Below are 19,587 nucleotides of genomic sequence, written 5' to 3'. Positions count from 1 at the left end.
CTCCTAGAATTATTATGAGATTCCCTGACCAAAGCTCAACCTAGAAGCTATTATTCAGCCTTCGATGATATGGCTTGCGGGATATCTATGAACGAAACCACAAGCCACCAGAGTTCATCTTATTCTGTATGATTTCGATCTCAATAAAAAGTGGGATGTTGTAAGTGTAAATCCTTGGACCGCTCATATTCTAATTATTTCTTAATAAGTTACCTTGTACTATAGACTCCCAAACTCTGCTATGTGGATGTGATCCGAAGGTTTGGAGATAGGCACTAATTCCAATTAATATCTTGTCTCGTCAGAAAAACTCGAATAGGATATGAGGCTGGACACAGTAGAAACCTTCTCCCTCTCAATATTGGCAAATGTAGGGTGCGAATAGTAAACATCAGTGATGCTCTACTCATCCCATAGTTTCTATATGATAACAGTACCATAATTTCAGTTTCTAGAAAGGGAGCGGACCTCGCTCTGTGTTGTATTCCAGGTGCCTCTTCCCACTGGTATCATGAAGCAACAAAGTATACCATAAACTGGGGTTTCTTCCCAGAATATTACGTAGCATTTAGAACGGCTTTCATTGTTTACTCGATAGCTCACCCGGAGAAGCACATCTGCACAATATCTTCCAACCTTGAGAACGAGATTGCCTTCTTGAAACGTGTTTAAAGAATGGAAAGTAAGGTGTTGGAATCAAAAAATAAAGTATACATACCTCGTCTGAAAGCTTTATATTTGCAATTTGTGAAACACAGAAGGATTAAGGAGATATAAACGTTATGTGTCGTACCACTGACAATCTTTTTCATCACGAAAGATCGGTTATGCATTTTAGTACTAATTTGTACTTATGAAGACTTCTATTTATTCCAAAACACGAAATAGCCCGTACAAAATCCGTGCAAACACTTCGTTTCCGTAATAAATCAACTTCGCAATTTCTTACCAGAAATGACTGCGATTTCGTCTTTAAGAAAGTTTTTAAAAGGAAAGTTCAATGTTTACTTTAGTTCTGTAGGTACTGGGGGTGTTCATCTTTACAATTTATTGACTAGGTTTTCCCCTTCAGTAACAAGAGAAGCATAGTAAGAATCATATTTTCTCATCATTAAGAACGCTCTCTTCTAATAAAGATGCAGATCCCATGGAGCATACACTTCGCGTTTACTGTTATATAAAGTTTGGAAGTAAGAAGCTTGAGACATTGAATATTGAGGCAGAACTCTATTGACGAGGCACGAATTCGATTATTTTGCTGGTTACTGTTTTCTAACCATCTCATGGAATGATTGTAACAGTGCAATATATACCTGTCAATTATGAAAATCTAGTTTATTGACGTGCAAAGTATTTTGTCAGATATAATATTATTAGCATCATTCCCAACAACATTCTGTCATAATATAAAAATACGTCTAATTTCACTGTTTAACCAAACTTCTGATGTCAAAGATAGCCCATGGATAAAGGCAAAGTAATATTGATACCAGGATTACCAGGTTGGGGCTTGACTGACGGGTACTGGGAAAGTGCACTAGACAGTTCCATTTTCCCCACTAGTCTTTCAGTTTCGTCTGTTGACCCAAGTCCTATAGCTTCCCATCACGACAGAGCTTGTGAAATATTTGCGCAGATAACCGGTACGTTGGTGGATTATGGATCAGGACATTCACAATTTTTCGGACATTCCCGCTGGGGTAAGGATTATAGTAAAATACCTCCAGTGTACTTAGAATGGGGGCCTTCAAATCCCGTTCACCTTGTGTGTCATTCTACTGCTATAAATACAGCCAGAGTTCTTCAAAGGCTTCTCGAAATCGATTTTTGGAATAAAGGAACCAGTGCTAAGTGGATTTTGTCAATTACGTCCATTAATGGTGCACTCAATGAATGTGCTCTATCAGATGTGATTAACAAAGAAATTTTACGTCTGATTAACGGAAAATTTTTGTGCAAAGAATGCAAAAATCTTGGATGTTCAGCTTGTATTCATATAAAGGTTCAGAAGGCAGCAAAAATACTTCGTCGAGGTGTCATATGGGCAGCCATGTCAAAACTAAAACTAGACTCTGAACAACTTAATCGAGCTTTAAACTGGTCCATAGATCACTGGGTTTCTGATACTAGTAATAGTCTTCAATTTCTGTCTGGGGAGGAAGTTTTGAACAAGTTGAATTCTAGTTTGAAGTGTGGAATGTTTAGTTCGGGTGATAACATAATTTATGACCAGACGCCGGAGGGTATTTTAAAGCTTCAAGAAATTCTCCACAATTCATCGAATATTAAGGGCTCCTTGAAGTGTGTTCCGGATTTCATCTACAATGATACATTTTATCTTTCTCTATTTTCCAGTGCAACTATGTCGTCTACTCTTTACATACCCTCTGAAATGTCGCCGATATTATGGCCATTTTCTGCTAGCCTTTTAGATAAAACTAATGACAACTGTCTTGATGATCATACAAAGGAAGCAATATATAAGATACAGAAAATAAGCACCGATGTGGACCCATTAAGAGACAATGATGGTCTGGTTACTGTAATAAACCAGTGTATACCGCGTGGAGCTGAATCATTTGTTGAAGTGTTTCCAAAACAAGAATGTTTGTTGTCACTTCATGAAAGTATAAAGCCCGGAGTATGGTACATCGACAATGTAAATAGATGGATCGATGGAATTCAGAAAAACGAGTCTCATCTTGATGTCGATTGTGAAAATACCAGTAAAACCAGTTGCATATCTAATAAAAGAAGGTTCAAATTTCTGTGGGACCATTTTGATGCTTGTTGGTCGAGAACTCTACTCAAATCATCTCAGGAACAAGTACCTATTGATTTTCAAAGATCACTTTATCGTAATGTATTTTCATACATTTCCTTTGTACACTTTTTCTCTAATAACTCCTCTAAGTAAAATAAGCTTTTTATTACTTATTTGTGTTCTACTGATATATTTTATCTAACCAAAGGTTCTTTCTCCAAAAGTAGTTTACGAGCGACCTGAATTTATTGAATCATGACTAAAACGCACAATACACGGTATATAAAAAGATGGAATTTATATACTAATTTTTGGACTATTTTGATAATAATATATTTGTTGAAAACATATTGTCTTTGACTGCATTTCGACTTTTAACTAATTCGAACTTAAGCTGTTCAGGTATATTGAGTGTTATTTTTCCTGGCTTTTGATATTATAATCGACTTTGTGCTTCTATTTTTTGTAAGAACTAACATTTATAAGTGTACCATACGTTATTTCATGATACAAGAATTTGAAACAGCACGAAAAGCGAAGTCGAAAAGGAAGAATTCATAGAAACGGACAGGGATATAAACATAAATGGTCAATGAGGAATTTAATGTGGAGTAGTGAAGAACTCAGATACTAATAAATATAAAGAGATAATGTAGCTGACTCGTGGATTTGAAATAACACGAAATTTATTATTCTATATGATACAAAAGGGGATAAGTACGACCGGTTAAGATATTTTTTGGTTTTTTTTAATAGTCTTTCCAGGAATCGATTCATTATATGCTTTATACAGTAAACGGAAAACTCATGTGTGTTAACCTAATATAAATGAACTTCATATGCCTAGTTTAATATCCTATTAGCTGGTTTTTGCTTCCAATAACGTCATAACAGACGTTCCAAATTAGGATAAACTGTTATTTAGACTGTTACATTTTTCAAATGAATGACTCATTGAGGGTTCATGCTCCCATTTCGTTACCTGCGTTTTTAATTTTAAAGTGCACCTTACTCATGTCTTTCACCACAAGTAATCAATGTCTAAAAATATCTACTATTGAATACCTATTTTCTACGCAAAGTGCCTAACATCATTTCTCAATTTCCAAGACAGTAGTTTATAACAAAGTAGCCTAGAACAAATAATACTATCACTCAGATGGGTATTGGAATATCTAGCTGGAATCCAGAACTGAAGTAATTATCAAGTACCAGTAAGGAGCGGCTTAAAGCTATAGATTTTTTATAAAGTAGATTGAAACATTTATTGTATATTAATGCATAATCTCTATAAAGCTCCAAAATAGTTCCATTTTTCTAACCTATCGACAAGTAAATGGTTCAATTGGGAAGATTTTGAAGGCTCAGTTGCATTTATATTTTTGATTATACTAACTCTGAGAATATAATTTTATTCGGTTGTGAATAGTTGACTAGTTATTTATAACACTTACTATATGAGATAAAACCGTTGGACCAATCTACCAAGCTATTCCATTTCCTACATGCCGTTTATTTTGAACATTTCATGGCAATTGTGAACCAACTATCAGATATATTTTCCATTTAAATACACTTTAGTGAGTAGAAAAAGTTTATATCTACTCCAGACTAGTTTACCAATCAGATGTACTTATTTATGTTTATTTTATTATTTGGAAATAAAAACTAGTAAGATTACTTCCCTCTTTTCATAAAGTTAGTGGATGTATGTATGTGCAGTGCTCAGTACAGAATGTCTGATTTTCGTGTCTGTTCACTTATCGTGTTGATTATAATTATGAAAATCGCAGATAACACCTTGGATTGAATGTTGATACACATAATTGTAGTGTCAATCTATTTTTGAAATGTTTTTGTCCCTTAGAACATATATCGCCGAAAATAGACATACTAAGTAACAGTAAGATGAAAGTGTGAAAACATTTATTTGGATTACTCCTAGTTGTTTTCGTACATAGTTTATAACATCGGCAAAATATTAAAGAACTAATAGAAATCCACAGCTACTGAGTACATGTAATGCCTTATCTTTGGCTAGATGCTTTTCATTCATCGTTGCAAGTCATTTGGTGAACATAGGAACCTTGTTAACTAAGAGGAAGTGATTGTAATTATAACTTAAGAACTTGATCAATAAAACCTCGAAAATATATAAACTTTATTAAATTCATCTTATATTTGATTCAGTATATTCAAACTCTAGAGAACCGCAAAGAAATTTTGAATGCTATGCACTCTTGTTAACCTCTTTGCATATTGAATAATGCTTCTTGAATAAACGTAAGAGTATCAAATAATTATATAGGTTTATATCCCAGTATATGGAATAAAACCACTCCCTTTTCTTTTCCTTATGTTGCTGAAAAACAGACTCATTTTTGATCCCTTGGACATTTTTGCATCACACGGCCATCTGTGCAAATTATTCACACCGTCTTGGTTTGGTGTTCAAATATATCTGTTATGGCCACCCAGTTCAAATATGTGGGCTGAAAACCCCGTTTATTCGGGTCGACAATGCCGTAGACGTTGGCTAGCAGGTGTGAAAACTGATGACATCAGCAAAGTCCTCCTGTCAGCCGTACTGGAGTGTGATAGCAGTGAACCTTTCGTTTCAGATAGCGAGCATCTACGGCAGTGCTTCTTACAGCTAAGGGAGATGGAAACTTTCAGTTCTAATAAAGACACACCTCACTTTGCTTCGTGAATCCCCATCGCCCACGGAGGTAACAAATTAAAACCTACTTATAGAAGTACCATATATGGTCAGTTGCGGTCAACTGTCCCTTGAGCACCACGGTGAAGCTCTCATGTTTCCGACACCACTACTAAACTGATTTCCTTTTCAAATCCTCTGGGACAAAGTTCCTTTCAACGGTGTGAGCGGTCAGGAAGTGACAATCGCCATCATATCTTTAACAGCACCTAAAGTAGCCTTGTTTGCAACTAAGTTCCTTCCTTGTTCACTTTAAAATCAGTTGATCTATTTACGACCTAAAATAAACCCCCTCAATATCAATTTTTATGTTTAATTATTCTTCTAAATTTAGTTGACCCAAACAGGTATGTAATAATTTATAATTTTAAGTCATAGAAGTGTCATATTATAAAGAATGATAATCTGATTTCATATAACACTAAGAAATCAAATATTATTAGTAACTCTAAACAGTTATTATTAAAAATAGTGTAATCATTGATATTTCATTCATAGCGTAGACATGAAAGTTGTAGATAATGGTTGGATTTTGGAAATGTCCTTACTTAATAGTCACAGCTTAGTGTAGCATTTGCTCCTGACTGATAATTTCACAGATATCGCTCCCTTGATCACCAGATAAAATGACCTATGATAACAAAGAATTGCAGTCCCTTTAATTGCAACTTTTAACTGTTCCATATGATGTATTTTGGGAGTGTTTCTTGGTAAATCATGCCTAATCGATAGAGAATAAAATGGTGTGATAAATAGTATAGCCATGGATGTATGATATTACTTTTATCCTATTCAAATGCATGAAGGTTCGATTACTCTAGGGTTAAAACAAACTTTTTTGAATTAGATACAAGTACTTTAGAAACATGGTACAAAACTAAAAAAAAACACTGAATATCAAAAAATTCATACTATTACAACTTCAAAAAGCTAACTAAAATCCTATAATCACTCAAAACAACTACAGCCTGTTCGAAATATTTAATTTTTTATTACTTCGATAATCAGTGTTAACTAGACTGGAAGGAGGGGCTGAATGATTTATTTGAACGCTATTTTAATTTCTGAGATTATTTCAAATACAATTTTTACATTCAACGCTATTTCACTCCTTACAAATGCTTATTTCAAGAAAACAGTAAACTTTTTGTGTAAAAGGTAAACCGTACTATTTTGAACAATTCGACCCGTGATTTCAACATTTAATTCAGATTTAGTAAAGAATTTACACGAGAAAGAGCAATAGGCTAGTCATAAGGGTTTCTGTTAGTAAACTACTTCATAATTAAATCTAAGCATACCGTACTTTATTTTTGTGATTGAGTGATCTCATCTATACATGAGGTCTATGAGTAATGTTCTCATTATCTGTGATTGTTAAAGCTGCAATTGTATTATTATTCTTGAGTCCCTTAAGTATTATATGCCGACAAAATTTATACTAGAATTGGGGAGTGACTAGGAATTTCACTTTCTAGATACTTTGTTAGGAAAAATCTAGGTTAGAATATTCAGACAACAGTTTACTCTGGTATTTCTGAATTTATGCTTTAGTAAGTATAAAACGGAACATAAATCACTTGTTATTCTTGACAGTATAATTGAATTGGTCTGGTCGTACAACCAACGGTAAATTGAAGGAACCAGAAAAAGTACCTATCAAAAATAAATGCTCCCTTAGATTCACTAATAAGAATTGGTAACCATAACAGTTTCTTCTCTGCAAAACCAATAGGGACTATTTAATAGAGAACCAAACTTTGGATTTTTCATAATAATGATGTTAAAACGATTGGTAATATTAAAGGCGAGTTTAAAGTACCTGATGAAAGTAAACTGATTGTACACCGACCAATTAGGAGAGACTTTTTGTTGCTTATAAAGAATTATTAGATTGATTGGTAGGTACATTAAATATTGTTACACAAGTAATTGTATTTTATGAGATAAAATATATGAATCAGCTCCTTCACTTGTGATATTGTCAACAACAAAAGAACATTACTCTCCATAACAAGATACTACCAATTATCTGTTAGGTAATAGACAGAATGTCTATTTTCACTTAGTGTTCTTTACTTGTATCTTCCCATTGTTATTTAGGACTGCAATTGATCAGTCTCTTGTTGGCATATGTGCTTCCTGTGCGGACTGCCTCGATATTGCCTGAAGTTACAAGCTTTATAAGCAAAGATGGATAGCGTCTAGCGATAGGATCCATGACGCGTGTTTCGTCCTATTTGGGACTCGTCAGCTGGATGTACCTGCATCCCAGAGTTGATGCTCACTCCGGGACTCAAACTCAGTACCGTGCTGATCAATTACAGTCCTAAATAACGATGGAAAGATAAAAGTAAAACAACACCCGGTGAATTTAAACTTCACCCTGTTGCACATGCAGGTGGCCATCAGGACTCAGGAGCTAAGTAGATAACGTGATGGCGTTCGAAGCGAATGGTACTGGGTCCGAGTCTCAGAGTGAACATTAGTTCTGGAATCCAGGCACATTCGGCTGACGAGTCTCAAGATAGTACGAAACGCGAGTCCTGGATCCTACTACTAGACACTATCCATCTTTGCTTATAAAAAATGTCTATTGTTATCATTTAGAAAGATACAAAAATATCGATCGACCTGATCAAACCAGAAAACTTCAACTTTGAATTTAGTAATGATTTAATAAATCAAGTGTCTTGACGAATAAAATACATGTTTTTTTATAAAAAAACGTTGGTGACTAACAAAATTTGAGCAGAATATCCTTTGAAAAAAAACATTGTTTCATATAGTTAACATAATTATCATTAAAATTACTTAATTGACATTATGATATTATATTGGCAACTACTCAGTAAGTTCCACAAAATCAATCCTAAAATAAACTAGAACTAATTTTTGTCAATACTACTACTACTACTACTACTACTACTACTACTAATAATAATAATAATAATAATAATAATAATAATAGGCACTTTTTTTGCACTTACTGAATGTACTTTTTGTAATTACATTACGTTATATAGAGACTTGACTAAATGGATGGTTATCTTTAATTGATGATAAGTATATTGAATTACCAAATAATTTATAAATTTACATTAGAATATGAGTTTTATTTTGTTAACAAATTACGTATCATTTTAAATTCTATAAAATAATTGTAATTTAACATAAATCTAATAGAAGACATTATCAAGCTATAATAACATATTAACCACTTTGAAATAAACAATTTCTTCTTCAAATGCTGGGAAAAGAACCATTGTTTCGTTGAAGAAGAAGAAGGAGAACAGAAGAAAGTCAGCGAAGAAAGTCTTTTTAATGGTTTAATTTACTTAAGCTACACAGTTATATTGATAATTCATTTACTTTAAACAGTTTGAGATCATGAGTCAGTTGAAGCTAAACGACCATGGAAAACCTGGAAGCACTGGACGACCGTTTCGTCCTATTGTGGGACTCCTCAGCAGTGCTCATCCACGACCCCGCCTGCTCAGTGGTCTGGTCGGTTAAGCGCCTGGCGCGAGGCTGATAGGTCCTGGGTTCGAATCCCGCGGGGCGGGGGCGTGCATGCGCTCTGCTGAGGATTCCCACAATTGGACGAAACGGCCGTCCAGTGCTTCCAGGTTTTCCATGGTCGTCTAGCTTCAATTGACTCATGATCTCAAACTGTTTAAATTACTACAATCTCCACAAAACTCCTTCTTAAATTAATTTACTTGACAAAAGTAGTAGTCTGTATTAAAATAGTATGATGTTGAGTAATTAAAAAGGAAACTTGAATTGATATCATGTTGTAAATTGTTTACAAAGGTTTGATGTTGAAAGGAAGTTATGTAATAATTCAACGGTGAGTGGAAACATGAAGGTAAAAATAATTATTCATATGATAGTTATCAAAAACAAAGTAATTTAAAGTTTTAATAATGTCTAATTAATATCTATGATGTGACTGAAAAGGATCAAACGAAGAAAATAAAAAAGGCAGAAGATAGAAAAGAAGGTCAAGACTATGATAGGGAGGATTGAATATATTGTTTTTGTATACAAACGTTAGAGTTGAGTTAGTTGACAGACAGACATACCCTCTGGTGCACATATGTTTTGCATCCATATTCCTTTAGAAGCAAGTTTTCTGACTATGAATATTTTTGAAGGATTTTGATAAAGTAGTGACCAGAATTAACTAGATATTGATTGACTTTTGCAGTCCTTTAAAAAGTTAGGCAGGGTTATGTTCGGAGATGTATTTCGAAAGTAATCACTTTGTGCGGCCAGTCTAACCTGTTCCATATGAGAAAGTAAACTGATGGATGTATATCAATTTGGGCCAAATTGGGAGCCTGTTCTTTATACAATTATGAATCTTTTTTTGTTAGATTCCTCGATATTATATATATAATGATCAGTTGATTTCATTTAAACTGTAAAACTTAAATTACAATCAGTAGTTCCATCTATAAAGTTTAAACTGTTGGCAATCCTAACAATTTTATCGAGGCTTATTTAGATGATTATTAACTATTTCATAAGTTTTTTTAACACTTGAATATCTTAGAACATAAATGGATTTGAAATTTTTCAATAATAAAAGGATGCTTAATTTTGAGAATAATTATTTTAGTTAAATAACCATCTACTGAGACAAAGGATAGTTTTTCAACTTTCAAAGTTGAATTCACTACAAAAAAAGAGGAAGTTTACCTCAGTCAGTTTCTTTAAGTAGAAAGGAAATTTTAATAAAGAATATGTCTGAAAGTGAATTAGATAAACATCGAAGAGTACTGAAGGGAAACGAATACCTAATAGGATTTATTGACCAGAATTCTTAAGCGGAAAGTGTTACTGAACATAATAATTTAATCTCTCCAAAGGATATTGCTAACACCTTCAATTCAGTGATTAAAATATTTTATACCAGTTTATGTTAAAGTCTTTAAATTAAATCAAATGTATGACCGATTTCTCCATCGTATTTACATGTTGAGACCTCATTCATTAACAGCCTGATATATATCAGTTAATCTTTTTTTAAATGTGAATTCACTGGTAATATAGTACTCTTTCTTATATCATGTGTTAATACATACTATCCTGCTTAGTTAGTTAATGAAAGAACTTATATGAACTACTTAAGTGGAATAGGGATAAAATATCTGAGAAAAGAGCAGTTATGAAACCAGAAATTCAAAGTATTGTAATGCATACGGAACAAATAATATAACTTTAATTAATACATATAATCTAACATACAAATTGACATATCAGGTAATCTTATTTCGTTTATAAATCAGACATTTATTTCCCTAGTCTTAGTTACTTTTGCTCATTTCTACTTCATAATTTTGAGTAAAGAGAAGTTTATCTGTTAGTCAGTATCAAAATAATTGACTGTAAGTGTCATGTCAATCTGATTGAACACCACTACAATAATTAGTGTAAATTTAATGCATGATCAGAAGAAATTTCCTGAAATAACTAATTGTAGAACGTGTTAGTTATCTTCCAGCTACCTTTATCAACCTAAAATCAAAGTACACTATGATGTTGAATCACTTAAACCAGTGATTACATTAGATTCACCATTAAGAATTAAACATTATGATATAAATCACTGTTAAGGTTTATTATATTTCATCATCTTACATATTTATTTATTGATTAAATGTTTTATATGTATGTCAGTAACAATGACAATAATAATAAGTTGCTTTCATTCTAGAACATTTTGTCTATTTGTTGTACTAGATCAATATCCACCTTAATCATTAATATATATTACTATTGATTTTTTGATTGGTAACATAGCAACAGTATAATTCTAAAGCTTAAATAATATGTACTTAAAAGCAAATCGTTCAGTATTTCATTATGTGATACAATCAAGCTTTGTTTTCAAACGTGAATAGGGTTGATAACACTTTTTCGTTTTTCATGAATCAGAAAATGAATATTACTGTTATTATTGTTACTTACAGATACACTTAAATTCGATCAATTATCTGTTATTGTGTAAATTAACCAATGAACACTAGATGTGTATTTAAATCGAAGTATATGTTAAACATTGGCTAATTCATTGTCTAATTATATTACTATCTTTCATATTAGGTATTAATTATGATTATTCATATTATGATTACCATCATAAGTGGTTAACTAGAATTTAGACACAACTAGAAAAAGACAATCTTCTGATGATCTCTTTATTTCTTCGTTCTCTGTATTAATAATGAACAAAATATGGGTCATCTTTATTAAAAGTAAAAGAGAACATTTTGTTAAAACAAAATTGTTGTCATTTATTTCAATCATTAATAATATTATTTTTACTGCTAGTGATTAGTTGTACTCTGATAGGGTATTGTTTCAAGAGGTTTTTGAATTTAATGACATTAATAGACTGTGATAAACTAACTGTCGATTGTCATATTATTATCAAAAATTTATTTATTTGTTTGAACACATGAATACTGGTACAAGGAGACACCAGATACATATGCGCCACACAAATCTCATTTGATATGTGTGAGGGCTGTGGTACTGCCCGGGTGCCAAAACCGAAGCAGGTGGTTTTCTTAGGGGGCCACACACGGAGCCTTCGACCTAAAGGTCTGATCCACAAGGCAGTGGAGCATCGTAAGGAGATGAAGCCCCATGGTATCCGGTAACCAACGATTTGTTCACACGCCATTTTTTCCCTCAGGGTACTGGAGCCCATGTGCACCATTGGTTTGGAATCAGGGTTTTCCAACTCCCCTAGGTGGACTCTCCATGTCCACCAACCCGGTTAAAGCGCCGGACGTTCGCTTTTCGTCCTCTCAGTTTCGTGAGAAACACCCCCGCCACGAGAAGGCAGTGAGTAGGACTTCCCTGGCAGATGCTGTATACGCGTGGCCGTGTGAGAACATTTCGAGAGGGAGAATGGACTTTCCCCACCCTCGGCCGCATCAGGGCATTCGGGGGCATTATTAAACCAAAAAAAAATTTGTATTTCTACAATGACCCAATTACTTAAGTTCTTGCTAGTAAAGTGGTGATTGTTCATTGTCGATAAGTTTGAAAGTATATGTAGAAATGTCATGGATTTCTGTTTGCTCATACTTGTTGGCAAAACTGTATTATATTTTAGATTATGACAAGTAGTAGAATCTAGAACACACGTTCTGTCCCGCATTCGCATCTTTCAGACTGATGTACTTCCATCTAGAATATCAATAAGAACACAACTTACGAGATTAATACTAGATACGATATTTACTGAACAGATTAGTGGAGGTTTGTGATTAGCTTAGTGGATAATGAGCTGCCTTTGAAGCGATTCTAAATGAATTTGAGTTGCAGTATAAATATTAACACTGACATTCGGGTAAATCAAGCGAATGGCTCCCAAATAAGATGAGAAACGGATCCTGAATTTTACTGTTAGCAACAATTCAAAATATGATAAATTCAAAGATACATAGTGTACCATAAAAACACATCTGAATCATTTGGCCTCGAGTTTATAGGCATCATCAGCATAATTTATTGAACATAATTACCTAAGTGTACATATAGTTATTAATCATAGTTTAATTTCTTTTTTTTTCTTGTTTTAGGGAAAGTATCACTGGACTGAGCACATAATACCGTGAAACACTAAAAGAATTTTTGAACGTAGTTTACAACTCGTTGAAAGTATGGTAGTTTTTTAAGGAAAAAAAAAACAACCACTTATCCTCTCTTATATTGATTGATAAAAAACTCGAGTGTCATTTAGCTCATTTATTTGATCTTGTACTTTCATGAAATTTGTCATATATACTATTAAGGTTTTATGTAGAAAAGTTCATTATTTTTAAATGGTAATAATGCTACGAAAATTTAAATTCACTCATCAAATCCAGCTAATTTTCAATAATTTGTTGCCGGCTCAGTGGTCTAGAGGTTAAGCACGGGACTGATAAATCTTGGGTTTGAATCTCACGGGGCAGGATCATGGGTGCGCACCGCTGAGGATTTTCATACTAGGATGAAATGATTGTCCAGTGCCCCCAGGTTTTCCAATGATGGTCTAGCTTCAAATGATTCATGAATTCAACTATTAAATTACATAATTAATGGATTTAAAATCGTTATTATTATTATTATCATTATTATTACCATCCTCATCACCATCGTTTCAGTGGAATGAGTTGTTTACTTAGGTTAATTTATTGACAATGAGTTCATTTATGATAAAAATTATGCCCAAACCAAAATACTTTATTGAAATATTCCTGGTAGGTCTTATAATAATCTATTCGAGTTTATTTTTCAAACTATACAATCATTTTCATATTAAATATTTATGTATATAAAGAAATATACTTTTATGATGTTATCGATGAAAAAATTAATTAAGAAGCGTTAGTGATCTAATAACCATGGTTACTCTGACTATTGATTGGAAACAATATTGCAAAATGATTATATACTAGTGCTGTACTTTTAAGTGTGCACAGATAGTTTGCATTTACTTATTATGATAGCTATTTTGTTTTTACTTCAAAGTATTTTATTAGACTGAAATCAAAGCGACTAGTTTAGTTTAATCTATGAGTAATTTGCTACTCAAGATGTTATATCAAGAGGAAAAAAAGAGATTGTAATAAACACTAAAATCATCTTAAAAACGAATATAATAATGATAATAAGTTGATAAGTAGTAAATCTTATTTATGACGTGAGTTTCAGATTATTAAAAGCAATCTAATATACTTTGTTTATATTTACGAACGTATTTAAAATAAAAACTGGTTGTTTTGTGCAATTAGTTAGAAGGAGTACCATGTTATTCACTAATGTACCTTCTTCCAATAAAACCTAGAAATCAACTCTTATTGTTATTATAATATGACATTGTAATTATCTATGCGTTTCAAAATCCTTAAGATTTGTCGAACCCTCGTTATTAATGCTATAGAATATAGATTGTTTTGAATTATTTTATCTTTAGATTTAAGCGGAAATCTCTTGAAGAAATAAAAAATTTCGATAGTTGATATCATGAGTCAATTAAAGCTAGACCACCATAGAAAACCTGGAAGCACTGGACAACCGTTTCGTCCTATTGTGACACTTCTCAGCAGTTGTCTAGTGGTTAAGTGCTCGCGCGCGAGACCTATAGATCTTGGGTTCGAGTCTTGTGGGGCGGGATCGTAGATGCGTACTGCTGAGGAATCCCACAATAGGACGAAACGGTTGTCCAAGGCTCCCAGGTCTTCTATGATGGTCTAGCTTCAAATGACTCATAATCTCAATTACTAAATTACTATAATATCCACAAAAACGCCTTGTGATATTAAATAAAAATTTGTTGAATGGTTCACCAGTCAACTTATTAGTTTAAATGGATAAATTTTGACTCTATGACCATGCCAAACAAAACTGTAATAAGTAATGATGAGATTTATCGAAGAGGATAACAATGGCATAACTATGTGAAATACAAGTGTCATTTTTAAGAGGAACTAAAATTCTAAAGCCATTGAAACTAATTTGAAATCTCTCTTTTTCTCTGTCTCAATATGTTCAGTTGTAGTTTCACGACTATCTTAAAATGACTCGAGTACATTGCTAGTTGTTGTTGATTTCTTTTATTTGTTAACTTAATGCATACTATGGCCTCATTGAGTTAATAGTCTACGTTTTATTTCGCCATTTACTCTTACAGGTTTTTACGTATACACGTTTATGTTTACATCAATCTCCCAACAACGTAATTCATCCGAACGGGAAGTAAGCTTATCAATGGCTGAATGTTATAACTCAATGTATAGCTTTTTTTAAAAATATCATTTATAATTTTTGGGCATGTCTAAGATGGAACCTGTTCAAAATAAGCCATAAAACATGAAAACACTAAACATTTGGAATTAGCTATATGAAAATGATCGAAATAACAGGTGATCGATGTATTTTGTTAAGACCGAACATATCAATAGTGTACCCAACTTCTTTTGAAGTTGTACGATTAAACTATGTAAACTATCATATAAGATATAAAAAGAAATAAGATTTTTCACTATTTCTCCATGTAAACAATTAGATTATTATTTTGATCAACATAATCATGAAACCATAGGATTGTTAGAATTCATCATATGATATAGCTTGCAACTGCCAACCAGATCATAATTATATTCCAAAACTCTATGAAATTTTATCAAAACAATATAATTTACGGAAGAATAAATCATTTTTCAACAATGTTATTGTTACTATGATGTTATTATTAGAAGAAAAAGAAAACAACTATCGTTTTACGAAACAACAAAGTCAGTAAATACTCTATTACTAGTGTTCACATTTAACAATATTTACAGTCGGTGAACTGCGATAAATTAGTATACAATGTCTACCAATGTATGGCTCGAGATATTTTATTATTTTTAGCTATTTTATTAAGATTATTTTCATCAGGAATGAATATCAGCTGAAGATTATTGCAAACTATGGAACGCTGAATAATTAGTTGAATTCAGTTTTTAACTTCCCAGCAGATGATACCGGGTTCGAGTCTCAGAGTGAACATCAATTCAGGGATGCAGGTACATTCAGCCGACGAGTCCCGAATGGGGTGAAACATGCGTCCTGGATTTCACTGCTAGTCATTATCCATCTCTGCTTGCCATGCTTGTGACTTATTGGCAATATCGAGGCAATTCTCACAGGTTGTACATATGCTAAAAAGACAGTTCTAAACGTCAATGGGACAATTCAAACAACCAATACAAAAATGAATTATTTTCATCTAGTTACTTGTAAAATACCAAAACTAGGAAATTAATTTGAGATAGAAGTAAAAATATTAATATTTGTTTATTAGATGAACATTGAAATTGGATAATTGGCTAACCAGTATAGAATGGATCCCATTAAAATAGACAATTCAAAAACGTATAGATCATAAATACAGACCACTGATGTGTGTTTTTTAACTGTTTGTGATTTATGTGTGAAATATAAGTTTGTATATTATACAGTTTTTTTATTTATTTAGGAACTCAATTCTCCAATTCCTGAATATTATTTTCACATAGGAGAATACTTACTTACTTACGCCTGTTGCCCCACATCGTGGAGAAGCATGGGCTCACCATTAGCATTTTCCATCCAACTCTGTCCTGGGAAATCTTTTCCAATTGGTTGCAGTTGCTATTCATCCTTTTCATGTCTGCTTCCAATTCGCAACACAGTGTGTTCATTGATCTCCCTCTTTTCCGTTTCCCTTCAGGATTCCATGTTACGGCTTGCCTCATGATGTTGTTTGATATAATGTATGTAATGTATGTCCTATCCACTTCCAACGTCTTCCCCTAATTTCCTCTTCAAATGGGAGCTGGTTTGTTCTCTCCTTCTAAGATATTCTGTAATTTTATGTTCAAATACATTCGATTGTTTCCACTTGTGTTCTTGTTCACTGCACTAGTTTATCTCAGACTTTTTACTCAATTTCTTCAGTCTGTACCGAGATTTTATCGCCTGAAGTTAAATAATAACTTTTTGTATTATAAGTGTTCAGGAGCCTACAGGTTTTGTAGATAACTTCTATATTCCCTTACGATACGTTACTGAGTGGGGCCTGACGATAGAAAAACCACTTATCTCTATGTCCTAACGTCTCGCTCGATAGCAGAAAGTTTATGTAGTATTTTTTTTATGATTAAAACTTATTACTGAGCTAAAATATAACTACTGATATACATTTTCAACTAGCATGAAACTACGGTGGAAAATGATTGAATAATATCCATTAATCTCTAAATTGGTTAATCCTTACAATTTAACTTTTTATGTAGATGAATTGTGAGTTTTAAGTTCACTAAACCTTGGAGAAGTTATTGTAACCAAATATCACAAACCAGAATTTATTTAAGCGAATAAAAGCTTGAATAATCTAAGGCTATCACAAAGGCTCCCTGCAGATTTCAATTTACTATTACATTCAACTTGAATCTTTCTAATCCACATTAAAAGTTAATGTCATCCATCATTTGAATAACAACTCTTTTTATGACAATCTTCATTACATCTCTTTCATCAGTTTTAGTGTACTATTTCATAGTTCTTGTCTGTATTTTTAACTTTTCATCATAATTGTTTAAAAGGTTAAATGTCTGAAATTGTAATTTCATTGTTCACTTGAAAATAAAAATAATAAAATTAGTTTCAGAAGAGAGGTTTGTGGAGATTTTAGTAATTTCAATAGTTGAAATCATAAGTCAATTGAAGCTAGACTACCATGGAAAACCTGGAAGTACTGGACGGCCGTTTCATCCTAGTGTGGAGCTCCTCAGCAATGCGCATCCACGATTTCGCCCTGCTGGATTCAAACCTAGGACCACAGAACCTTAACCTCTAGACCGCTGAGTCGACATCCAACCGTGTTAATATCTAACTTCAACCGATTCACGAAACTGCACCACCGTCCACTATTGTTTTAGTTTCATTGTATATCTTCCTATTATTAATATCACTATCAAAACAAAGATACTTAAAAATTATTATTTTATAAAAAGGGGACTTTTCACTATCTATTCAAACCATAAACTTAATCACTAGAATTACCATCCATACTTATTACATACCGCTCTATATCATTAATTTACTTGGTAGTATCTCTTGTATTTATATGTATATATTTAGACATAACAGACTTTTGTGTAGGACGGAACAGTATAGAGAATTTTAATTTTACGAGCATAGTCTGTTTGGTATTTCTGTCTATCACCATAGTATATTGTTTGAGAAAGGATTGTCTTTATTATACGCATAGTTCCCTTTTGAAAAGAGCTCTTTTTGTCTTGATTATATTGGATATATTGTAAAATAAATTATTTTAGGAATAAAACAGTAATTGAATTGTACATAGGACTATGATTTGTATAGGACAACTTTTCTTGACATTATTTATGGTTTTATAAACCTGACAATTATTTATGTTACAATAAAAACCATTTTATAGCTAGTCTATTGTTTAGAAGACAATAAACCTTTTTTTAACAATTTAGTCAGACTACTTTTAAAAAATGAGTAACATAAAACATCACGGTGTAATTTTAATTTCTAATTCCTATAAAAATTTGATGAGTTTAATCAATTATTTCCTTGAAATTTAGATTTATCATATAGTAAATAAGCAGTTGACATGGTTATTTTCATGGATAACATTCAAACTACACATCTAAATGCTCTACTTGTAAGGTTCTAAATATTATTTCATACACATAGTTCCCTTAATTATCTTAAAAAAAGCTTATTCAACTTAAATTCAAAAGTGATATCACAATGTCAATCAATATGAGACTAAAAGCTGCATTGACAAGAACTTATCTTGCAGCTTAAATGATTGTTTTGTCCAAAATAACATGTTCTTTAACACAATCGGAGGTCGATAGGTATCCTTTTCATGTTACCACTAATTGTGTATATAAATTTACATGTATCTGTCAAAGCAGTTACATTTATAGAACAGGAAGGAGAGTCTTCATTCGACCCAAAGGACAAACCCCTGTCTGGGGCTCGTCAGCCGGACATACCTGTATGAGTTGACGTTCACTACGGGAGTCGAACCCACTACATTCTGTCACAAACACTACCGCGTTACCCACCTAGCTACTGAGTCATGATAGCTATCTGCTTGTGTAATTGGGTGAAGTCTGAATTCACTTGGTGCTGTTTACTTGAATCTTCCCATTGCTGTTTACTTTATCATAATAAAAAATTATATCATTTTTCATCAAAAGTCACTAAATGATTATTTAAACCAAATATTTTTTTTGCTTTTCGTGGGAACGTTTTAGGAAAAAAAGAGTATCACTTCAAAGCATTATTTGTTCTATGAATATTTTAGGATACAAATCTGTTTTTAGGGTTCGAGTTCCGGAGTGAATATCGATTATTTGATGTACGTAAATACAGCTGACGAGTCCCAAATGGACGAAACGCACTTCTTGGTTTCCGCTGCTAGTCAACATCGATTTCTGCTTAAATCTATTTTCTTGCTGATATGGATTCACTATCAGTGTTGATAAAATGAAAAAATTAATTTTTGTCTTAAATATTCAATCTAACA

General features: G+C 32.7%; 1 protein-coding gene across 1 annotated transcript; it reads left to right on the top strand.

Annotated features, from left to right (window-relative positions):
* The first annotated feature begins 303 nt into the window (after positions 1-303).
* MS3_00001765 (uncharacterized protein) lies at positions 304-19,340 on the top strand. The gene is made up of 4 exons (XM_051209249.1): positions 304-8,785; positions 13,088-13,166; positions 15,184-15,248; positions 16,513-19,340. Exon 1 carries the CDS (start codon positions 1,463-1,465, stop codon positions 2,915-2,917), a length of 1,455 nt encoding a protein of 484 aa, XP_051074691.1. The 5' UTR covers positions 304-1,462; the 3' UTR covers positions 2,918-8,785; positions 13,088-13,166; positions 15,184-15,248; positions 16,513-19,340.
* The last annotated feature ends 247 nt before the right edge of the window (positions 19,341-19,587 follow it).

This window comes from Schistosoma haematobium, chromosome 1 (assembly GCF_000699445.3).
Source record: "Schistosoma haematobium chromosome 1, whole genome shotgun sequence".
NCBI classification, from domain to species: domain Eukaryota; kingdom Metazoa; phylum Platyhelminthes; class Trematoda; order Strigeidida; family Schistosomatidae; genus Schistosoma; species Schistosoma haematobium.
This window is presented reverse-complemented; position numbering and strand designations above follow the sequence as displayed.

Bases quoted from the DNA above. Each gene is read 5' to 3' on its own strand.
- MS3_00001765 (XM_051209249.1), top strand. From the start codon at position 1,463: ATGGATAAAGGCAAAGTAATATTGATACCAGGATTACCAGGTTGGGGC.